General features: G+C 43.6%; 1 protein-coding gene and 1 long non-coding RNA gene across 8 annotated transcripts in view; one reads left to right on the top strand and one right to left on the bottom strand.

Moving 5' to 3' along the window:
- Window positions 1-21,533, top strand: part of EXPH5 (exophilin 5) — a 68,803-nt gene extending 47,270 nt beyond the window's left edge. For 4 of the 7 annotated variants that reach the window (XM_059179728.1, XM_059179740.1, XM_059179736.1 and 1 more), the window contains 3 exons: window positions 2,677-2,725; window positions 9,378-9,513; window positions 12,717-21,533. In XM_059179728.1, the coding sequence (XP_059035711.1) occupies window positions 2,677-2,725; window positions 9,378-9,513; window positions 12,717-18,085 (5,554 nt within the window). In that variant the 3' untranslated portion in view covers window positions 18,086-21,533. Of the gene's footprint in view, window positions 1-219; window positions 355-2,676; window positions 2,726-9,377; window positions 9,514-12,716 lie in introns of those variants that run through there. The other 3 variants (XM_059179729.1, XM_059179749.1, XM_059179754.1) reach the window with 2 other exon arrangements.
- Window positions 348-5,078, bottom strand: LOC131835494 (uncharacterized). Its single transcript, XR_009355197.1, has 3 exons — window positions 4,929-5,078; window positions 1,287-1,492; window positions 348-743 (listed from the first exon to the last, which is right to left on the bottom strand). It is a non-coding gene; the product is annotated as an uncharacterized LOC131835494 (long non-coding RNA).
- Window positions 21,534-25,054: the final 3,521 nt, after the last annotated feature.

Genomic DNA, 25,054 nt, shown 5'->3' with positions numbered 1-25,054 from the left:
ACATCAGTGCATGGGGAAGTCACCTGGGATTCTGGTTGGTTTGTTTTTTTAAATATTTTTTTAATTTATTTGATAGAGAAAGAGATGACAAGTAGGCAGAGAGGCAGGCAGAGAGAGAAGAGGAAGCAGTTTCCCTGCTGAGCAGAGAGCCCAATGCGGGGCTCAATCCCAGGACCCTGGGATCATGACCTGAGCCGAAGGCAGAGGCTTTAACCCACTGAGCCACCCAGGTGTCCCCTGCTTTTTAAAAGAATATTCTTGAGCTACACTCTCAAGTACTGAGTGAGAATTTCTGAATGGCTTCTGCAAAGCTGGAGAGACGAGAGAGTATTTTATGGAAGTGAAATAAATTCGGTAAGTCAAGCTTACAGGTACCTAGAGATGAGCGGAGTGTTGGGGGATACGGCGTGAAGGGTGTGGGGGGTGGGTCCGGGAGGCTCATCAGACAAAAGAAGAGCCTTGCATCAATTAAGATTTTGGGTAATACCTTGTAAGACGGTAAGCAGGGGACCGATGGGACTGCACGTGCATTTTAGGCAGATCCCTGTTGGTGGAAAGATGGAGAGGAGTCGGGAGAGAAATTATAGAAGTTTTGTAGGTGGAGTGAGTGACCTTCAGGATGTGGCCTCAGCAGGGCTTGAAAGCGAATGCAGAAGATGCGGTAGCTTTGTGTCCCTTGCGATCACTGGTCCAGAGGACTCCTACCAGCAGAGACCCTCACACCACTGCTGCTTTCATTCACTCTGCAAGCAAAAGCCGTTCACATTAGAAACAGAAATTCACTTTTAGGAGGGCCCGAGAGTGTTTGCGGAGACTCGGGGCCCCCAAGCCACCTGAGTCCTCTGCCCATAAATCCACAAGGGCACACTCGGCCTTGCACACCGTCAGGGGACACACATCCCCCACGGAACACAGCACTCCCTTGCACTCGGTGGCACTCTCTCATGCTCCTGCCACCCTCTAAGTCACATCCTCTGCCCTCCTGCCAGTCCCAGGAACGGATCCCTACCCCAGCTGCCCACGCTCCAAATCAGCTTCGGGACCTGGGGAGCCGCGTGGGCACACCGTGAGGGCTGCAGCCCCTGGGGCTCTGGAAAGACTCTTCCCAATCTGGCATGTTCTCTTGGCTCCGGCAAAATTGAGTTTCTTGCCAGTTCCCGAGCTCCCTGGCTCTTGCCTATCTCCAGGTTTTGCCCGTGCTGCTCCCCGCCTTTCACCCCAGTTCACCCGCCACCGTCCCACCTTCCCCTTGTCCCTTTCCCTGCTCACCCCCCACAAGTGCTCACCGTGGCCTCTGCATGTTCAGGGCATTTAACTCAACATCTCCTTATTGTCCGCATCACCTCTTTGCTTATATTTTGACTTTTTATGTATCTAATCGTTCCTACTGCAAAAGCTCTCAGGGAACAGGGTCCCTATCTCAGTCCTGTTGGTTTCCTCCATAACACTCAGAACAGTGGTGGCAGAAAGGCAGCCTGTAGGCTCAGTAAGGCTGTGGGGAAAAGAAGAATAAAAATAAGAGCAGTATTCAGTATTCAAGTTCTAGATATTTTTCTTTTAGAGCTGGTGTTTCAGAGTAATGTGAAACATAGTCCATGATATTAATTTCCATTTCTGTTCAAAATTCGAGCTAAACCGTCAGCTATAGCTGAATATCTTCAACATCTAAAGCTGTATGGCTTCCCAGGTTTTATGCCCAACTCTGGGGAACCATGGAGCAGCTAGGAGTTCCAATAAAGGAAAACCGTATCTTGCCACTTTCAGCTGATCTGACCCAAAGTCCTGGTTCATTGTTTTAATGCTCGATTCCCTTTGCTGTTTTCTTAGGGACAGTGAGGACCTCATTTTCTACAGAGCAGTGAGTCATCACCGTCTATTAAATCTTGAGCTGTCATTCAGGCAGAGTGCCCCCTGGCATAGGATTATGGATCTAGAAGACCAAAATCTATCTCTATTTGGGACCCATGTCTTGTAAATTTTTCACCTTCTACTGAAACTGGGAGAAGCAGCATAAACAGTAAAAGTGTGATTGTTCTCCAAGATGGTTTCCTACTGAATAAGGAAGGCATCTTTATAAAACTAAATACCAGAAGCCATCTTTGAAGGGTTTGCTTTTTTATAATTAAAGATTTTTACTTATTGATCTGACAGAGAGAGACATCACAAGTAGGCAGAGAGGCAGGCAGAGAGAGAGGAAGGGAAGCAGGCTCCCTGCTGAGCAGAGACCCCCGATGAGGGGCTTCATCCCAGGACCCCGGGATAATAAGCTGAGCTGAAAGCAGAGGCTTAACCCACTGAGCCACCCAGGTGCCCCAAGAGTGATGTCTTTAAACGATATAACGTGTATTGATGCACAGTAAACCTGCAACCCATGAATACGCTTTTTGTTATTCTGTCTTGAAGCTGCACTCACATCCAAATCCACCATTATGTAATCTCCTCTTGGCTACCTGAGTGATGAAGATGAGAAGCGTCGATCCTAAACAGTCCTAAGAAACGCTCTCTGAGGTTTTTTCCAACAGTGCACAAACCAAGAAATGTTTTCCTACAGGATGTTAGAAATGCCTCTAATATATTCTCGGGTTATTAAGCTATAACAGCAGATGTGTTGTTGATTTTCCTCCTGGTAAAAGTTGGGCACTTCTTCAAAGAAATTATTTCACAATCTTTCCACAGATGCGACAACCACCCGGGACCTCCTGCGTCTGTGAGGCGAGTCCTTACGGTGAGTAACTGGAAAGTTAAGGTTATGCCAAGGAATTCAGCATTAGTGCAATCCGTGGTTGGCTGCCTACCCAAATAGGCTTTTCCTTGGCTCAGCTTTAAATTTACTTCAGAAGCTTAGATTTGCCCTAGAGAATTCAAAGTTTCCCAACTGTTGTAGGTCTCCGGTTGGCTCTTCCGGGAGGGAGGGAGGCCGTTGTGTGTCCCCTCATACCGTCGTGGCATCTCTGATTTGGGACCACGGTCACTCCCGTACAGTACAGCCTTCGAGCACTGGGCAGTGGAAGAGGCTGGAGGTGTCCAGGGGCACTCTTGCAAGCCAGTGTGGGTCTGGGCTTGACCTTTTCTCGACAGGATCGTCATTTGTGTTCAGAGTGGAAGCCAGTGATCTGTGGGATACATTTGGCTGGGACAAGTTCACCAGGAGGGACTGACCCCACCGTTTAGACTGAAGTGTCTCTGTGTTCACAGGCCTACAAGATCAAGCAGCTAGACATTTGCTGTGTCTTGCTTCATAGTCTTAACTTTTGATCTTCACCTGCCTGTGTCTTTTGTGTGACTCATGTTTCGGAGATGAGAAGAATGTTGGAAAGGACCTAAGAGTGCAGGAGAGTCTTAGTACTCCTACCAGTCTCTCTCTTTTTGCAGAAAGCATGGTAGAATTCATGGTGAGGAGTACATATAAACAGAGGTTCTTTATTCCAGAAACAAAAGAAGGCCCCCTTTCCTCTTCAGAGGCTTGCCACTTCCTTCCGAATAACACCGAGCGCTGTCTCCTGAAGTGTGAGCCCCAGTCATGACCCCAGCACCAAGAACCCTCCACACTCTCTTGGAGAACCTGCTATCACCTGGCACTTGGCAGAGATCATTCCACTTAATCCCTAGGGGCTATCTACAAAGTATGCTATTATTATCCCCATTTTAAAGATGAAGAAACTGAGGTTTAGAGAATCTGAAGGTCATGTTCAAGGTCGCTGGTAAATGGTAAATGGTAGAGTCCAGAATAGAAAATCTAGGTTTCTGTAACTCCACAGCCGGAAGTCAGTAATGCCTACAGCTCTGTCAACCCCAAAGCCCTGTTTGCTTCTGAGCCCTGCTGGCCTGCTAGGGGCAGGGGCTCCTGTCTTGGAGCAACGGGCTGGAGAGTCGTGCGTCCAGCCCTGCTCCAGGATGCTCCCATACTCTCGCTTTTCCTTGGAGAAGGACTTGGAGCTCACCTTCCCCTACCAGGAGGGAGCTATGGGGTCTGAAGTATATGAGGAACACAGAAAGAAGTGCAAATGCCTAGAAGTTATAAAACAGTAGAGCTAATTAGGAATCATCAGGATTTGAAAACCCAGTCTGAGGACTCATAGATGACCTTTCGTTGGCACTCTTGAGTGCTGCTCAGATCTAATCGTTTCCCTGCTCGGAAATGCGTCCCTCTGCAAGGGAGAGCTGGGATAACAAATGAAACTCAAGACAGTCATTGTTGACTCTGGCTAATGGCTTTTATAAAAATTCAGAGAGAAAACAAAGGTTTTGTAGGACATGTAGATTTCCATTATTTATTCATGGAAATCTTATCCCTTGGCTTACAAACAGCTGAAGGTTAGCCGTTGATGCTGAGGGGTTCTTGCCAAGATCTGAGGTAATGAACTTCTCATCGCTTGGTTGGCAGCCTAGCAGGAAGTTGGTTACAAAGGGCATTTTATAGGAGATGGTGCTACACTATTAGACGACCTTCCACTCAAAGAGAAAACAGCTGCCATGTAGCAAAGGGTTTCAGAAAACAGCATTTGGGGAGCTAGAGAGAACGTTAGAGATTTGTAGCTCAGCATTCCTCCCGACCTCAGGACTTCTGCCTTTTTGGACTGAGGAATCCCATGCTGTGGGGGCCGCCCTGGGTATCACTGGCTGTTCAGCAGCAACCCTCGCCTCCACCTACTAGATGCCAATAGTTCTCCTCCACTCGGCCATGAGAGACAAAAATATCTCCAGAAATTGCTAGTGTTCCCTGAAGTGCACGTTGCCCCAGGGAGTATGGCCGCCTCCTTCGAGTGAGGCAGCCCAGGTCCAAGTAGTCACCATTTCTGAGAGTAGAGAAAAAACACACGGCCTTGGCCACTTGATCCCTCCAGCACTCTGAACAGATTGTGGCTGGGCCTCAAGTGAGGTGACATGCGAGGTCTGTACCCCCAGACGCAAATCTCCAGTGTACTTACGACGCTGGGCCAGTGTGAGCTCTCCGAGGCCAGGACTGTGTCTTCCTCCTGCCTCACCGCATGGCCTGGCACCACCGGAACACTCGGAAGTGGAAAGAAGGAATGAATGAGTGCTTTCCAGCTTCAGGTGCACTGGTGGACTTGACCTTTGCAGGAGAGCAGACGGGGAACAAATTCAGCAACACCTTGAAAAATTAATTTGTTGACTTTGCCAGGGTGTGTGATAACATCAGTGAGCTCAGGCTTCAACTCCGACAGCTGCCCTACAGGTCTGGCCACCCTGGGAAGTTCTCAAATGGGCTAAGGTTACTCTGTGACAAGGTTTGTTTGTGTCAGACTTGCGGACGGGAGCGGTAGAGGGAGCCGGGGCGAGTAACAGGCCTCATTTGGCTCAACCTATTTTAGGTGCCATGTTTGAGACCAGAACTGAGATCTTAAGAGCCAGTGTTCCAACACTCTGGCTTCTCATTCTTTGGTACGCTTTTCCAGTTCATTCGATGGGAGGCCTTGGGAGTCCTCTCGGAATTGCTCTGAAACCATGGAAAAATAGGAACGGCCAACAAGTAACCTCACTAAGTGCCAGACACCAGGCTGAAGTATTTCCAGCAATTAACTCACTTATTGCTTTTTGCTGCTCTTGTCATTACTATTGTGTCTTCATTTTACCAAGAAAGAAACAAAGGCACAAGAGTTTACCTTGTCCAAAGTTATACCCCCAGTAAGGAGCAGAACTAGGAGTTCTCCGGTGGAGAACTCATGTGTTTGACCATTATGCTTTCTTGTCTCAGAGATGCTTTTCCAAGTCCTAATACTGTAAAATCTTGTATGTCTTGATTTACAGAAGGATCTTTACTAGAAATCTCATATATGTAATTTTCTCCCTCGGTATAGAGCATCAGTCAGTCGATAGCTGCATGGGCTTAGAGGGGCTGGAACGCTTAAAGCAAGGTTTTCATCCAAAAGGTCTGCCATCTGATTGAGGTCATGTGCATGAGTAGAATACCGGTAAAAAGCAACATAATGGAAAGAACAGGGTTGGGGTTCAGATCGCATCAGTGAGAGCAGCCAAGGCCACCATTTATTATTCCTATGACCTAAGGAAGGCACTTACCCAGACTCTGTTTTCCATCTGCAGAATGGGAATGATAATCCCTACTTAATTCTTTAACTTGTTCTAAGTATCATAGGGGAGAGGGTATTTTGAAAGTAGGTTGAAATTGGAATCCATGAGTGATTTTGTTCAAAGATAAGCTGGTTGGCATCAAGGGACTGGACAAAACGTGATAGAGACGTTCAGCAGCGGACAAAGGGACGGTGGCAAGATGGTGTTGACGGGCGGCTCAGTAAATCTTTGTGAGTCTCTTACCTGCTGATTCCGTGCTGGATGCTGGGCAGATACTAGGCTTTCGTAGTTATTTTAGAAGTGGGTCTGCTTGCAGGGTCCCGATCTATTTGTCTTCAAATCTTTGGTTTCCTGGATCGGGGTGGGGTCTGGCAGGAAGGAGAGGGGTCCGGTGGTAAAGTGCCAGTGGGAGGAATGTCAGCAGCTTCAACAGGATATCGCAGGTATAATAACAGGCACCGTAATAGGTACAAAAACACTATTTAACTGATTCTTTTCGGGGAGAAGGGCTCACAGTGACGGTGATCCACAAGCTGGATTCTGAGGGATGCGTTGCTGTTTTCCAGGGGAAGAAGAGAGCAAAGATCAGGAGCACGCGTGACCGTCTAGGAGGAAGGGTGCACCATTCTCGGGAACCGGGTGCAGTGGGCTTGGAGCACGGGGCCCTGGAAGGGAGCTGGGGAGGAAGGGCTGAAATGGAAGGTCGAAGAGCATTTCAACAGGATTTTGCTGCGTGGGGGTGTTCAAGCCTCACACTCAAGGCCAGGAGTGGGACGTAGGCATCATCTTTTATGGCAACTTCACGGCACGGAGCAGTGTTTTGAGGAGGATTCTGAGTCCAGAACAGAGCCTCGACTGAAGATCGTGTGTGTCTGGGCCCCGGGGGAGTTTGCCCCCGTGCTAGGTGCCGGTACATTCTTCAGCATCTCAGACCTGCATTTGGCCTCAAAAGATGCTTCCAGCTGGGATCTGGGGTACAATATGCTAACAGAACAGTGAAGAGAGGTGGTTCAGCCTGGGCTCTGCAATCTCAGAGATTGGGAAGGAATCCTTCCCTCCACAGTGTGACCTGGAGCAAATTCCCTTCTCCCAAGTGAGGTTTGTCTCAAAGTGGCAGTAATAATCGTACCAACCTCATAGCGTGGTTAAAATAATCAAATAAGGTAACTGTATAAAACCCATGTTGCCTGGAATATTCACTGAGCAGATGCTCCTGCTGCTAATAATTATAATTAATAATCACAGTAACTGCTCACACAGAGCTCAAGTGAAAGGGGTCTCTGGAGAGATCGTATGCCTGGTACCTGCCGTTGACTGGCAGTTGCTTTTTTAACCATTTTGTCACGGAACAGTATGTCCTTGCACATTAAAGCTGAGTGTAAATAAACTCTCCATATTTTCTCTTCGTCATATAATCTGTACCTCTGTGTATGAGAAGTGTCCTTAACATGTTGGACGAGTAGCATTGGTCTTTTAGCAGAAGCCTCAAGAGGGACCAAAGACAGGGTCTCTAGGGGGCAAGAACCCTTCCCGGCTTTTGAGACGTTCATCTCTTCACCTGAGCCCTCCGTCCAAGTGTTTTTCATTTAAGTGTAAATTTTCATTATAAAAGCATATGACCCAGAAAGCCAAAAAGGATGTGGTCTGGTCTGTACAGAGGAAAGCGGAAGTTCATTTGGGTGTCAAAATGGTTGAGTGACAATGCTCTTCTCTTAATCAGATGCATCTAGTCTGCATGAATGATTCGTTTCCAGGTTTTTTTTTTTTGTTTTTTTGTTTTTAAATTTATTTGACAAAGAGAGACAGCAAGAGAGGGAGAGGGAGAAGCAGGAAGCCCGATGCAGGGCTTGATCCTAGGACACTGGGACCATGACCTGAGCTGAAGGCAGACGCTCAACAGCTGGGCCACCCAGGCACCCCGTGTTTCCAGTTTTATTACAGTTGGTTTTATCCAGTTGGTATCTCACTGTAGTTACGTTGCCTCTGTATTTGTTGACTTCTGGTTCTCATATTAATGTGTTTAATTACATCCAATGACCCACAAAAGTGATCGCAGGATTGTTTCTCTCTTATTCATAAATGTCGGCATGTCTTCTCTTCCATTCCTTGCCTATAGAATTAAAAACCGCTAAGTCAGTGAAACGTGGGCAGGGCCCCTACGAGAAATAAGTGACCTAGATCTTGAGAATGAAAACAGGCCGGAGTGAAAATCCTAGATTGTAAGGAGTATAGAAATCAGGAGAACCTGAGATTTAGAACTGGACAGACCTGAGATGGAGAAGTAAAAAAGTTGGAGCTTGGGAAACATTAGAGATTTGGTCTTAAGCGTTCAAGGGGAGATGAAAGGTAACATTTTAAACATCAAAGGGAAGGAGAAAACTTGGAGGGGCCGTGGGAGCCAAGCGGCAAGCGCTGGGTAGATGAGGGAGTGGACAGCAGAGACTGAATGGGAAGTGGCTGGTAGCATTGTTCAGGGACAGGAGCAGAACGAGTTAGAGCAGAGCCGCAGAGCCCAGAACCGGTGTGACAGAGAAAATGCAAATGGAGTTTCGGCAATAGAAAGTGAAGGCCTGGGAGTGCAGGATCCCCCAAGGTCATGGGGACAAACTAACGCTTGAGAGTAGGGCAGGGATAGATTTGGAGAAATCAAGATCAACGGTGGCTGTTAAGACAGGACAACATTAACGCTGCCTCATTCCCCTAAGCTCTGTCTTGCTAGCAATAGTGCTTCACAACAGCAACAAAAATTTATAAGGTCATACTTTTTAGCACCTTTGATCCAGAACTGTATCAGCTGCTTATGTCTGTCTGGGAGGGTCTACCCTTCTGAATGAACTCTGTGGCTAGAAATAGTTTTTGTTTTCCAACTAAAGCATCAAGTTCACAAATCTTAAGGTCCGGTGCAAGCTTCAGCTCCCCAGCTCTTGATAGAGCAGGAACAGTGTTAAGAAATCCAAAATTCCAGCCTTTGGGGCCATGGAGACAACACTCCCAATTCAAGAGAGGTCGGTTTCTTTCCTGTGTTCTGGGAAACTCCCTAAGATTGTGTCGTGCTGTGTCTGTAGGAGTACCTGGCAGAAAGAAACTCAATACACTGCTTGAAGACTCAGAGTAAAAACCATTAGTGTAAGTGTAGAGAAGTTCATGATCACTTACAAATGACAGAAATAATGAAACATTCTAAGTTGAGAGGTAAGTGTTAGAAAAATTGATTTGCTTTCCTTAGACTAAGAATTTTAGGTTTGGGAGCTTTTTGTGGGGACATGTGAGTATTCTAGCTAGAGAAGGTCCAGAAATAATATTGTATTTTTCTGTCTCAAAATTAGCAGGCAAAAATACACAGCTCACCTCTGGAAAATCCGCCAGTTGAGAGTGCATTTGTCCCCAGGCCCACAAGCATGAGGGAGGGAAGTGGCGTGCCCCGGTGGGATGCATCCCTGCTAGAAAATGAGTTTTTCCAAGGTAAGTCTATGTGTGAAACTGACGCCCGGAACTAAAGCAAATAATGATTGTGGTGTTGTGTTAAAACGCTCCAGACATAGCAAACCATGTATTTTTGAAAACCTTTTGCTTCCCTTATCTGAAGAGGAGGCTGTTACATGCTACTAACACAAATATTCCAGAATCTTCTATTTAAATATAATCTAAACAAATATGCTCAGACCCAGGCTGATAAATCTGTGGAATGATAAAAAACGTTTAATAGTTAACCTCAGGTAAAAAGGAAATGCATTTCTAAGAAATACGTATATAAAGTTTACTGTTCCTAATGGACTTTTATTGTTCCCAATCAGTACCTAAATACATGTGACTAAACCTAATTGTTGTTAAACAATTAACCTTGTACAACAGATAGCAATAAAAACAGAAAGTTCGAAATGAGCCGCATACAAGTGGATCTTATTATTATTATAAAGCATAGCTCCCCTTTCCTTAGGTTATTCTGTATCAAAATAAAACCTGGCCATTGGAACAGTCAGTTCTGAAGTTATTCACCAGCTTCACGCTGAGGAACTAAATTCCATTTGCAGAGTTAATGACCACCACTGGATGCTGTGTTGGGAGAGGGGGTTGGTCAGGGAGAGACACCCATCTTGGGGAGAGGGGGCTGACCTTTCAGTTACATGGTTCCTGGCAGAGAACTTGCTTCAGAGAAACATAGCCCAGAGGAAAATCTGTTACACAACAAAGGTTTGCTAATATAGGAGAGCTACTGTTTATGACATGGAAAAAAAAAAGATTTGGCTTCTCTGAAAATAAAAAGGAAACACAGAACAGATTATTATTTTTTTTAACCTCAAGAGTAATGAATATAACAGGCTTTTTGAATAATTTAAAATCCTCCTATGGGGATGTTAAAAGTGGTTACATCTGGGGAGGAATCCAGGAGTTTTTATCTTTTTGTTATACTTCCCCAAATACATTGCTTTTGTAGGTAGCAAAAGACTTTATTTAAGGGGGGAAAAAACTACAACTAGCTTGAAAGGAAGAACAGCAATCAAAGAGACTTTATTATAATTTGTTTCAAGGACAGATTTTTTACTCATGATATAATTTTGACATAATTGTGTTTTCTTTATACCTTGGCTTACATTTTGGCACTGTTTGATTTTTGTGTGTGTGGATAAGTAGAATTATTTCAGAGACGGGAGATAAATAATTTTTTTTCTTCGGGATGATTCCCTATAGACTTCCTTAGGTACAGATTTTCAAGATTTGTTCTTCCGGTGGCTGTGCAGACTTAAATAGCACCAGCTTACAAGTACTGTAGGGTTGGGAAAATCTGGAACAGACATCAGAAATCTCTTTGACACCTGCCTGAACACAGTTGATATATCTAGAAATATATCCCACCCACATTCACAAATACTGATATGCCTCCCTTTCCCTGTCATTGAAGGGTTAAGATGAAATTTTTAAATGACAAATCATTTTAAGGAACCAAGGAGAGAGTGCACCATTTCTTTTTAAACTTTAGCATGTTACCTTTTTTTTTTTTTTTAGATTTTATGTATTTATTTGTCAGAGAGAAAAAGCACAAGCAGGGGTAACAGCAGGAGAGGGAGAAACAGGCTTCTGGCTGAGCAAGGAGCTGGATGTGGGACTCGATCCCAGGACCCTGGGATCAAAACCCGAGCCTAAGGCAGATGCTTAACCAACTGAGCCACCCAGGCGCCCCTGAGAGTGCACCATTTTATGTAACTCAGAAGGAAAGTTGTGGTTTCTTCAGCAATTTAAATAATCCCATAACTTATTTCTCATACCATATTTGACTGTCATGAATGAACATTTCTTCAATAAATACATAATCTACTTGTTTGTATTTATTATAACATGAATATGATAAAACTGTATCCACGACAAAATGGGTCCTTGGAATCTTGAAACCTTAAAAGATAATTGTTCTACTTAAAAATCTGACAAGTTTTTCTTGAGGAAAAGAGGTCATATATGAGTAAGTAAACACAATTCAAAGAAATAGCAACAGACTGAATATATCCTGTGACTTGTCTGTGGTCTCAGAGGCTGGGGTCCTAGTCAGCTTGGTTTCTGATTTTGGGCTACCCCAGGTCCTCCGTATTAGAAGGAGGTCACTGAGCTCTGACTTGGACACCACCCTCCAACCTTGCCACTGAGAGAAAAGTCAACCGTGCCTAACAACAACAAGTCCAAATCCTTGTAACATCATGAGCTTGCAGTGAAATCACCTTTATGGTTCATTTAAAAAATGAAAAGCGAGCTTTTATGGCCCAGGTGTTATATTATGTGGACACAGCAGATAGACGGCCTGTCACCTTGACAACCTTGACAACCTAATCTGTTCATGCCTAGTTTCCTCATTTATAAAACAAGAACAGTGATAGTGTCAGTCTTATAAGGTTCTGTGAGGATTGAATGCATTAATAAATTGTTTAGAACCAGGGCTGACACATAGAAAGTGTGATATTATAGGGGTGATAGTGGGGTCTTTATTTTTCCAGGAAAACAATCTAGCGTTAGCATATCAGTTAGCAATATTGTATAGAACTTTAAATTTTCTGTATTGCTCAAATCCATCCAAGTAAGTATGTTTATAAATTACATGCTTAAGCTTTTGGTAGTAATGCTGGTTTTTTTTTTAACAATAAATTGAGAAATCACATGTTATTTACAGATTCTCATTTTTATTGGAACCCTCTGAGGTAAACATGGTGGGGAATATTTTAACTACCTGGTGACACAAAAGATGAACAAAAAAAAGAAAGCCAAATACACACTTAAAATTTTGTTGTTGGGGGAAAAAAATGTAGCTTTATGTCCTTAAGGCATTATCGAAAGTTAATTTTGAAAAAGAATGAAAACGAAACTTCCTCCACAACCTTGTAAAATTCAGAATATCTTAAAAACATAATCAAAACATATGTCACCACATTTATATAAAAATAAAATTAGAGGGGCACCCGGGTGTCTCAGTCAGTTAGGCATCTTGATTTGGGCTCAGGTGTTGCTCTCAGGGTCATGGGTTCAAGCCCCATGTTGGGCTCCACACTCAGCATGGAGCCTACTTAAAAAAACAAAAATAAAATTTTAAATTATTTTATTTCTTGTTGAGGGGCCCCAACAACTCAAATTATTATTAGATTGTAAATGTTGTACAAAAAAGCTGACTCATATTCTCCTTTCAGTTTTGGATGATTTGGATACCACACTGGCTCAGGAACAGTGTCCAAGCTCCGTGACTACCACAACGTCTCTCAACTATGGATCAAGAACACAGTTCAGTCATTTCTACTCTAGAAGGAACACACACGGTAATATCACTGGATGGCACAAAAACCACTATAACGAAACTTCTAATATGTCTATCTATGACATCCTGAGGCCAGGAGCCCCTAGGGAAGGTTTTAAAACCTTTTCTCCAAGAACAAAAACAATTTATGATATGTACAGAACGAGGGAGCCCAGGCTCCTAAAAGAAGATTCTGTGCGGAAGAATACTTTTGGTAGTACTTCTCTGTGTTTCGACAGCAGGCAACGATCAGCTTCACCAGCTACAAGATATTTCACAGCAAGAAGCTTACATTTTCCAACCATCACTCAGAACAAGAGTGGGTTTCTACCACCCAGGCACCAGCAGAGCCCAAAGAGGACTCCTTTGTCCTCCATCATATGGAATAGAGCGGATTCTTCTGGAGATAGGCAGAGCCAGGAAGAGTTTCCGAGGGCCCCCTCGCCCATGGAAATCGACACTGCCGACCCGTATGCGTATCCCAGGTGTTTTCAGGAGAAGATGAGATACGGATTCTACCGTTCACAGAGTGTTTACCAAGGTGTTCATTTTAATGCCCCCATGGATAATGCAATGAGTCCTGACCCATTTGAGAACTCAGAGAATATGCCATTCTACCCTCAGGAAAACCCATTTGCTCGATCTTTCTCTAGCAACACCTTTGGACGAAACGGGGAACAAAGATTTAGACAGAGTTCTTTTTGGGACCCACAGGAGGAACATTCTTCCTGGTCTGAGTTTCATCAAAGCAGGCATCTCTTCCCTTCTTCCCACAGAGACTTTGAAATGATTCCCATGGAAGCAAATAGTGTGTTGGCTGCTTGTGGCCATGGTGTTCCTTCTCAACACTGGGGATCGTTTTCTTCTAGTTACAGAACAGATATTTTCGGAGGACAAGAAGAGCCACACCCCTGGCAGTTTGGTTCTCCAACACCCACGCTGGAGAGCATGGAGATGTCACGAGGTAATGGGAGACAGTCGACTCATTTCAACACACCAAATGTTTGTGCTATGACTGGTCCAGGCTATCACATCCCATCTGGTAAATCAGTGTGTCAAGATGGCAGTCTTCCTACGGATGTACACATAAACAAAGAATCTTATTCATCTGGCATCACTCAGACTCTAGCATCTACGTTCAAAAGTTCATTCCCCCAGATTCCTGATGACAGAGGGAATCCTCAGAGTCCTATCTTTCAGAAGCCCGCCGTCACCACACAGAAAATTAGGCCTGCCTCTCTTCCAGGAAAAACCTATACAGAAGTCACCGTGACCAAAAGGAATTCAGTTGATTCTCCACCTCTTACTGAAAACCCACCCAATATCTTGGCCACAGAAGTGAGCCATGAGAAAGATTTGAATGACTCTATTTTGGGAGAATATAAACAACTGAACAAGATGGACCAGACAAACATGACAAGTGAAAGGCCCCAACCTGATGCACAGACTGTAATCTCTAACCCTTCCCCCGATTTTCGAGATCCCCTCTTTCAGGACTCAGCCCAGAGCAGAAGATTTGCTTGGAATGCATCTACCACAGTAAGTTCCAAACAGAGAGATATATCCAAAATTCATCTATCACACAGAGGGAAATCCAACGAACTAAAAAAAGATAGTAATTATCATCCCGGGAATAGAAAAGTTGGCTCAGCAACTACCCCTCCTTTCATTCAGGAAAGCAGAATATCATTTCCCGGCCCAGATCCAGGATGTCACCAGGAAGTAAGAGTAAGTGGTGAAGATAGTGCAGGCATTATTAGAAATCACCCCTGGAGCTCTGAACCTGCTGATAATCAAAATGCGCAGTTTCCAGAAGAGCCTGCTGTTTTAGATGCCGAGAAAGAACAACGCAGCACAACTCATTCTATGAACCGTAGCCAGTCAGCGGCTGGCCACAAGATCCCAGGTGACTCTTTAGATCTGTCCTTAGCTATCCTACCTGATATGTCACCATCGAATGATTCTTTCCTCCAGGCTCTGGTGATTCCTTCTACAACGGCGTTCTCCAGGAGAAGTCCTTCAGGCAAAGATCCATCTCTGGGAGAAGGAGAACAAAAAGACAATGATAGTGAACCCCAAAATGATCAGTTTGCCCCAAGCTCCTCAGAAGACCAAAGGAGTCATGATAATTTCGTGCTCGTACGTGATGAGGTAGTTGACGCTGTCAAATGTCATTCCTGCTCTCCTTGCAGGGAGGGAAAAGGAAAAGGAAAAATAAGACGATGCATATCCTGTTTTGAAAAGTTAAGCAACACGGAAAGCAGATCGGCATCAAGTGATAAAAGTAACCACAGGGAAATGAATCAAGGCAGTTCCAAGCGTCCTGAGGGTCACACAACTTACTGTATCTCGCCAAGAAAATCAGCCAGTTTCCTCATCAATAACAGGAAGCTGGAAAGTAAGATAAAGCGTTCTTCCTTTAGGAATGACCCACTTCCATTCCAAGTCAAGAATAAGGTGGAAGGCCCGGTAGGGAAGTACACATCAAACAAATTCAGTTCCAGCTCTTCGGAGTCAGAAAGCAAATGTTCCAAAGCCGTGTCAGACTCGGTCTCAGGAGCGTCTGAAGCCACAAAGAGGATGACACATATGAAAACCATTAGATCAGCTTCTGTTAGAAAAGGACCACTTCCATTCCTCATCAAGAGGGCTGTGTCTTGTCCTTCGGGGGCACAAGATGCCTCTAATGGGAGAGATGAAAGAGAAAAATCCTTGGCCTCAAACACAGGTGCTTGTGCTCTAACACTAAAACCTTGGGAGACCATCACTAGCCCTCCAGAAAGAAACTTGCCTGTTAGCGATTGTTCTTTACCCAAAAGACACCCTCAAAAGAAAGACTTTCAAGAACATACTGAAAAGGATGGTAAAATTGCTTCCTACAAGACAGGTCTCTTTTCAAATGAAGACCCTTTACCTTTTTCTTCAGACATGTCAAGAAAAGAAAGTGGGAAAGCATTACACAAATTTAAGACCACTAGTATGTTTTCTGTTTCTGGTGATGAAGATAATGTAAAATGTCTCGAGGTGGTTTCTATATATTACACTCTGCCAAGGAAATACAGCAAGAAATTCTGCAACTTTCTTGAAAAGTATACACAGCAAATTGATTCCCATCCAGAATCAATGAAAGTGGAGACTGAAGCATTTCCTAATGCTTTTGAAAAGGACAAACTAAATGATTCTCCACAAGAGCAATCAGGAACACCTTCATCTGAAGGTCAAAAGAGGCTGGTCAGCTCTGCCCAGGAGAAGAGCCATTTTCTCTCTCACACCACTGAAGATATTACTGCTGTACCACACCTTGGACCCTCAGAGCTCACATTACAGGAAATGGCTTCTACGGAGACAGATGTTTCTCTTCATAAAGGACCATCGAAAACTAGAGAGATTTCCCCAGATAACTTCACTAAGACACCTGCTGGTGATTCAAAGAGCAGAAAGGAGGGAGCGAAGAAATGGCCAAGTGAAACCCTGCGCCCTTCATCAATGCTTCAGGGAAAAAAAGTTACAGAAGAGAACTCGGAAGACTGTCAGCAGCCCATTAAGTTGGTTAACTGTGGCCCTTCTCATCTTCCAGCCCGCTCAGAAGAGACTGTTGAAAATTCCCCAACCGGAAGAAGTTCTGAGGAGTGTACAGGTAAGGCTGTGGTGATTACAGCTCCTGGAACTGCGGAACGCCCTCAGAAAGATACCACAGGCGAAGCCACAGCTGGATGCGCCTGTGGATCGCAGCCCAGACAAGTAAGAGGGGAAACTGGAACACATGTCCAAAATGAGACTAATAAAGGACTTTCTGACTCGGAAAGCCAGGTCTTTGCTCTTACTCCAATTTTGCAAAATCTACACCTTGACGAAGGGACCTGTCCAGGTGAAGCAGATGTAGACAGTTTGCAGTCTGAACCCAGAGACCAACCTCAAAGGAGTCAGGAGGTAAGTATGACAGAGAATGGCAAAGCTGAAGACGAAATACGGAAGTTGGCATGGGATCAATCTTCGCTTCCTGAAGGAAGCAATAAAAATAAAACCAGCTTGGATGACCCAGAAAAAGGGAAGAATAGATCTTTAGTTAAACACAGATGGGCAGCCATGTCCAAAGCCAGCAGAAAATTCTCAGCTAAAGATTTAAGCCCCAGAAGACATGTAGCTACTATCTTCCCCCAAAGTGGGAACAGCTGTGGTTTGGACAGCCGGTCTCTTGGCACACCAGAGTGCGACGCTTTGTCCCCCGAGCCTGCTCCAAAGCCCGTAGAATCCAGAGATGAACTCAGGTTGAGTAGCGATGTGATAGGTGTTGAGAAATCCGAGAACTCTCTCAAGGTGACTGTAATATCCCACAGAGAAGCTTCTACACATTTAAGCAATCAGAAGTCTAACGGCATGTCACAACTATGTCAGAGTGAGTCTAAAAATGTCTCAGACTCATCATCCAAGTATGAGAAGTCTAAAGACATAGCAGCAGCTCAGACCTTGGAAAGAGAGTCAGCGGCCTTGACCCAACTGACGTTCCCCAGCCTCGGGGAAGCAGACTTCTCTGACCATCAGAAAGGACTGAACCCTCCTTTTCCATTGGAGCCTGAAGAGAAATCCAGAGGGAGCATCCCGTTGTCCACTTATGGGCAGCAACAAAGTGCTTCATCTCTGGAGGGGGAACCTGAACCACTCCGCCGTCACTCAAACAGTTTAAAAAGCATCAGTGTGCACGGTAATCTGGTACGCAAAAGTCATCCTCCAAAAGTCAGGGAGCGCCATTTGTCTGAGAGCACGTCTCTTGTCAATGCCCTGAGTCAGCTGACCCTAGGGAATGATTTCTCTAGCAACGGTGGGTACAGTCGAAGATTCAGATCCTTTTCTGAGCTTTCCTCCTGTGATGCAAATGAAAATCCAGCTTTGTGCAGTGGCAGGACAAAAATGGGTCCCCGGTCTGCCGCGTCTATATCCAGACCCATTGACTATGGAATTTTTGGGAAAGAACAGCAGTTGGCCTTCTTGGAGAACGTAAAGAGGTCACTCACACAAGGAAGATTATGGAAGCCAAGCTTTCTCAAGAACCCTGGCTTCCTGAAAGATGACGTGATTAGTGCTCCTAATCCAACAGAGCCATCTGGCTCAAATTCTCCTCTGGGCCAAATGCCAGAAGATGCCTTATCTCCAAGCGCACCACTTAATATCTATGAAGAGAATCCACTGGACTCAGATTGTGACACAGACACAACCACAGATGATGAATATTATCTGGATGAAAATGACAAAGAGTCAGAACTGTGAGCCTTCTTCAATAAAATGCCTAACCTTTCCACCAAAAGCTTGTATGGAAATGAAGTGTAAATGTGTATGCCCTTGAGAAGGACAGTATAAAAAAGATCTGGTCTGAGCAGCACCTGCTCTGAAACAACCTGAATTCTCTAACCTCTCTTCTCTACACTATATATATCTATAGATATCTATAGATATATATATGCTTTCTAAATTCTAGAGGAAATGAATTTTTATTTGGGGGCCTTCTCTGCTGTTTTCTCCCTCTGTATATGTTCTTGGCCTTTCTTCCTACTGTCCAGTTTTGGCTTTCTGCTTTACTTTCTCCCTAATTTTTTTATACCTTTCATTTGATACACAGCCCTAATACCTGAGGCACATACAAAACTAGTAACTTCAGTAAGTTAGTAGTTAGAAAACTCTATATTTCCCCTTCCATTCCATACCCTATATCTAAGACATTAAATAAATGTCTTGATGATGGCCATGGAGTCAATGGTATCATCCTGTTTGACCTGGCATTTAGGAGGTTTAGGGTTGTTGGCTTTTTTTATTCCTTTTACACAAAAATAAGGGCATTTTCACAAAGGCATCCTATTAGATCCATAGTGAAGCCCGGAAGACAGATGTTTGATGTATTTATTGAGGTTATAAGTGAGGAGCTGAATCCCTATTAAGCCCAAAATATTAGTACTCCAAGGAATACCTTTGAAGACATTTGTAGGGACCGGCTGATTTGTTAAGGGCTGAATTTTAATCTGTCAAGGACTCAGGCCGGCAGCACGATGGTGCAGAGGCGGCTTGGCCACAGCATTCCTGCTCAGGAAGGGAGCATGCCTGTGGATGCAGGTAAGTGGACATCCTCCATGGGACTGCCATCCTCCCTGTAGCTCTTCCCCCCCAGCTGGTTTTCCCCAGTTCTCTAGGACTCCCCATTTCTGATTTTCTTTATTTGCAGGATAGGACGCTTGATTTCATGTGCACGTTTTAGTCACAAATATCAAGCAAATATCAAGCCCCTACAATGCTGCTGGGTCAGGTCAGAAACACGGGGATTCACTGGCTTCTTTGCAGGACCATTTACCAGACCCCCTGGAAATTAAAGGCAGAACAAACCCCTGAGAAACTATAAGGCAGAGCCTCTAAGTGCTTGTTACTATGACTCCTTCAATAATGTATCTAGACTACATTAGATACATTCTATCTAATATATACATTCTATCTTTCTTCATACTCCCTGATACCTTGGTTTTCTAACTCTTTAACTGCCAAGGAGATCGTCTGGAACTTCCCCTCCTAATAGGATAAACACCAACAGATGTTGGAACTCAAACTCCAGAAAGCCTGCCCTCCAGGATTTTAGTGCTGTGAGGGCCCACATGAGTGGATTTCCTTCGGATTGCTTCATAGTTGCTTCCTGACCCAATTCTGTTCTCCATTTTTCTCACCTAGTCTGTATCATCCATATAAATTAAGGATAATGATAGTGTTGGTGAAGCATATAGAGATCTGGAACTGATAGAAATGCAAGAAAGAGCTATATTATTATTATCCTCCTACCCATTGCCTTGCCTGGAAGCAAAATACCAGGGCTGCTTTACATCATTCCCATGAAACCCAAAACTAATAAACATCTGGTAACTGACATGAAAGCTATTCCTCAAATCTGTAAATTGTTTTAAAGTCCAGGCTTTGACCAATATCAAGCTCAAAGAGACTGATAATAGAGTTTTAAATCAACTGTGCTGAATATTTCCCCTTAAATCGTAAAGAAGAAATAACATTTTATTCCTTTCTTATTTATGTTTGTAAATTCTGCCTTTCCCCTTCCCCTTCTATTTATCTGACTATTTAAGTACAAGTTTTATAAACCATGACTTATGTTTTCCCTTCTAATTTTAAGACATTCAGAGTTCACATTTTAATGTTAAGTGTTGCGATTTTTGAAAAATGGTCCACTTGCAAGTTCTATTTCAGTAAATACTCTGAGTTTACACGTATGTTACAGGAGGTGAAATGAAGTTAGCTTATATTTCACTGAGTTTAGGCTGTAACAAGTTAGTTAAATTAAGGTGAGGATAAGCAGTTACTCTGAGGCCCTTCTGCTCTGCACTGGAGTCTCATATTTGAACTCAAAGGTAATTGATTGCTGATGCTCATTTGCACTGTTTGTAATGTTTGCTTGTTGCTCTGGCTCAAGAATCAAAGAAACAGAAAATTCATAAAAAGAGCACCTCCTAGGGCTACCTGAGTATCTCAGTGAGTTGAGCATCCAACTCTCGAATTTAGCTCAGGTCATGATCTCAGGGTTGTGAGATGGAGCCCCACGTCAAGCTCTGCACTGAGCAGGGAGATTCTCTCTCTCCCTGAGCCCCTCCCCCTGCTCGCTCACTCTCTCAAATGTATAAGTAAATCTTTAAAAAAAAAAAAAAACCAGCACCTTCTATAGTTTTATACTTTTATAAAATGCTTCGTTAAAGAAGTACAGCAAATTTCTATGTATTTTTAACATACGAATTGCTGCTTTTTAATACTCATTTTTGGTACTGCTATAGTAATTTATAATAGTCATTTTTATACCCCTCACTTGTGTTCTAATCATTATTAAAATAAATATTCACATAAATGGAGTAAATCATGAGGGAATCCTTTCTAATAAGTATCTTTAAATTATTAACTTGTTTAGATAAAGGACTTCAATTTCACAGTGTACAGTTTATTTAAAATAGGGTGTGGGTGCCTGGGTGGCTCAGTCGGTTAGGTGACTGACTTGATCTCAGCTCAGGTCATGATCTCAGGGTCGAGAGTTCTAAACCCCGCATTGGGCTCCACACTGGGCGTGGAGCCTACATAAAAAAGCAGGGGTGGCTTAATGAGATTATTTTAATTTTTAGAGACCTCCTTCTGAATAATTTACCCCCTTACATTTATAAATACATGGCTGTTAATGAAACTTCCAACTGCTACTGACAAGGTTTCAACTGACAAAAAGTGAATAAAAACCATTTTGTGTAGGAGGTAAATGTATGCCTGTACTAGAAATAGTGGTAGAAAACCCACTTAGCTTATGGTGAAGATGGGAATAAAATTGAAAAACTCCCACCTGCATAAAAGCACTATACTCTGTGGAATGCCAGAGGATTAAGGAGGCCTTACTGGTAAGATTTTATTGTTAACAGTAGTGATAACGCTTTAGAATATCCCGTTTAAATGTACAAAGTGAGTTTGTAAATATTTTACTTTCCCAGCAAGTTTGTGAATGTATTACCACTTAGAGGCTCTTTCTGACTGGCACACCTGTGTTTCTGAAACAGGTAAGCCTTAAGCACTTTTGTTAAAATGTGGTCAAATAATCCTTTTATGTACTTTTCTCAATCCTGTTCTGTAGATATGAGGAGTGTTACAAGATAAGGTGCAAATTTAAAACAATGCCTATGTTGAAATAAATGATTTAAATAGATGCACGTTTAACCTGGTTTTTATTCCCATCCTCAAATGATTACTTTTAAGTGTGAAAGTTTCAGGAAGAATTCTAAAAAGGTGTGGCAGAGAGGGGGACCAAAAACATTCACACAAATCTCTCTGGTTGTTCTTGAATGAGATCAGCTATATGTAGTTTCAAAAAAACACAGGGACTTGCTCCTCTCTTCTTTCATTTGTACCCAAAAGCAATCGACTGACCCGTGAAGATCAGTCTATCTGGTTGCATGACAGAGGAGAAAAGAAGGTTGGCATTTCTCTGTGAGAGGAAGAAAAGTGCTACATGGAGTGTTACCCACTGCCCAGTAGCACTGGTAAAAGATAAACCATTCTTTCCAGTTGAAACATTAAGACATGCAATATTAATTTACAGATCTGTACCAATCTAGAAAAAGGTTGTGTCCCTACCAAGGACAGGAGAGTGTTGTCATCTTGAATATGTACAGTATTGTATTAAAATGGAAAATACATTGCATGAGCCAGGATTTTGAGTTGTAGACTAAAAGCCTCTCTAGGGGACTTAGGTTAAAAAAAAAAAAAAAAAAAAAAAGGACTTATTAAAGCATGTCCAGTTTGCTCACAAATGCATTAACAGGGCTGACAAAATAGATATTAAGTTGAAATTCCAGCAGCAATTTCTCAAATGATGCCAGGGAGTTGGACTTGTCATGGGAGACACGGTCTCTGTAATGACCAGGAAGGCAGCAATTCAGGAGAGAACCAATACACGGAATCACGTATTCATTTTCCCCAGAAATCACACCAGCAGAAATACAGACTTAGGGTAAGAATTTTTATTGCTACAATGGTGCCAAAACTGAAAGTGAACACTTTATAGGAAAGGCCTGGATAGGGGCGCCTGGGTGGCTCAGTGGGTTAAAGCCTCTGCCTTCGGCTCAGGTCATGATCTTGGGGTCCTGGGATTGAGTCCTGCATCGGACTATCTGCTCGGCGGGGAGCCTGCTTTCCCCTCTCTCTCCGCCTGCCTCTCTGCCTACTGTGATCTCTATCTGATAAACAAATAAAATCTTAAAAAAAAAAAAAAAAGGACTGGATATATGACGGAACACCCACGTATGTGATATTATGCGACCACTAAAAATCATAAAGTAGAAATATGTAAGTTGACTTAGGAGAATTTGCATGAGGTACTACTGAGTAAAAACACAAACCTGCCTACGCATGTGTACATCTAGAAGGAAATATACGAGGCTGCTATGTCCGTTGCTACATGAGCCCAGTTGGGATAAATGGTATGTTCAACCTGGGGGGAGAGAGAAGCATACTTATATTTAAGGGAGAAACAGTCAGCCATGGGTCTTGAACACTTTTGCTGGGCATGCCAAGAATGTAAGTCCTTGACCATGGTTTACACATGCCATTTCTTTCCCTTCTTAAAAAAAAAGTTTTTAAAGATTTTATCTATTTATTTGACAGCTAGATCACAAATAGGCAGAGAGGCAGGCAGAGAGAAATGGAGGGAAGCAGTCTCCCTGCTGAGCAGACAGCCTGATGTGGGGCTTGATCCTAGGACCCTGGAATCATGACCTGAGCCGAAGGCAGAGGATTTAACCCACTGAGCCACCCAGGTGCATCCCCCTTTAATCGAAGGTTTTATTAAGTAATCTCTATACAACATGGGGCTTGAGTTTACAAACCTGAGATCAAGAGTCCCACGCTCCACTTCGTGAGCCAGCCAGGTGCCCCACACAGGCCATTTCCTAGGCCTATATTTGTAGCCAGCAACCTTGAAGGATGAGATCACATCTCCCCTCTGGCCAAGAGCAGGATTGATTCCCCTTGCTGTGGAATCAGTAATCCCCTGAATCTGGTGCATTTCTCTTATAATGCAACACACTTCACACGTCTGTGATGGACTTTCGCATTGTCCCCACCAGACTTGTGGGCTATTTATGTCTGCTGGGGCCACCATTACAAAATACCACAAACTGGGGGGCTTAAACAACAGAATTTATTCTCGCACAGTTCTGGAAGGTAGATGTCCCAGATCAAGATGTTGACAGGTTTGGTTTCTCCTGAGGCCTCTCTTGGACTGCAGAGGACTACCATTTCCCCACACCCTCCCTGGGTCTTTATTCTGTGTCCAACCATTCCTGGTGTCTCTCTGTGTTTACTAATTTCCTCTTCTAATAAGGATAGCAGTTAGATTGGTTGGAGGCCCATCCTAACAGCCTGCTCTCACTTAATCATCTCTTTACAGGCTCGATCTCCAAATACACATTCTGAGGTCACAGAGCTTAGTGCCTCCACATATGAATTATGGAGAAACACAATTCTGCCCATAACAGGGGACATGGGGAATCCAACATACACCAACAGGAAACCCTGACAATGAATAATAAAGTCCTTTGTCTCTGACCCAGGAGTCTTGTGTCTTTCGACAGTATGTCCTTCAAACAGGCTAACCTGTTAGTTTATAAGAGGCAACAATCCCAATCTGCCAAATTCTCCACCCCCGTATTTTAGCACCCACCACACAGCCTCTTTGTCTTTCTTTAAAACAAGAGTTTTAAAGTCCGAGTATAATGTCTAAAACATAGCAGGCATTGAATATATATTTGAAATTCGATTTAGGATGAAGACTCTAGTCAAGGCACTGGTTGATCCGAAGAGATACAATTTTAAAGATACGGAGGGCAGTGAGGAAGAAAACCGTTTGGTACAGACTCAGTACTGCCAAACAGGGTTCAGATTCAATTATATAGCTTCCTTGATGTGTTCTAGAAAAATACTGGCATTACTGCAATAGGATGTAATATATTGGGCCGTATTTTACTTTCGTCCTGTACCAGCTAACCCTCAGATTATCTCTGGGAAATTTTTAAAGTTTGATTTGGGAAGAATATGAATAAAATGTGTTCTACACAATTTTTCAAAGTCATAGCTAGAGCACAGCAATGCTTTCTACTGAAAGCATGCAGACAGCCCCACACACTAAAAATCATCAGTGAAATACTAAATAATGCTATACTTTCGCCCTACAATTTACCAGTGGTTAACCACCAGTTTCTGAAACTCTTTCCAAAATACAAAGAACACTGCCTACAACCTTTGCTCAGTATTACCAAAATAGGCCAACAGAACTGGGGAGGAATTTGCCCCAGTATAAAGTGGTCATAGCAAGAATGCTGAGTAACCCAATTAAAGGCGGGAGATGAAAGGAGGTGCCTGGTTCTGGCATTTCTGGCTGGAGCTCTGTGAAGAGGGTGCAGAGTCCCAGAGTCCATTCTGTACTTTGGGGCCGCCCTGGCTCACCCAGCCTGAGCAGAATGCTTTATTTTCTTTGAACAGATTGGAAGCATAAGCCGGTAAAAGAAGAAAAAATAATTAGCAAATGCAGATCAAGGGGGTGGGGGAGGGAGGCAGACACGGCTGCCTGGGCTTTAGGACTCCTGCCAGCCTCTTCCTGGACCCCACCTCCAGCTTCTGAGGAGTGACCAAGACCAGTCACACCTCGTTAATTCAGGGGACCAGAGCCTC

This window comes from Mustela lutreola, chromosome 1, assembly GCF_030435805.1.
Source record: "Mustela lutreola isolate mMusLut2 chromosome 1, mMusLut2.pri, whole genome shotgun sequence".
NCBI lineage: Eukaryota > Metazoa > Chordata > Mammalia > Carnivora > Mustelidae > Mustela > Mustela lutreola.
This window is presented reverse-complemented; position numbering and strand designations above follow the sequence as displayed.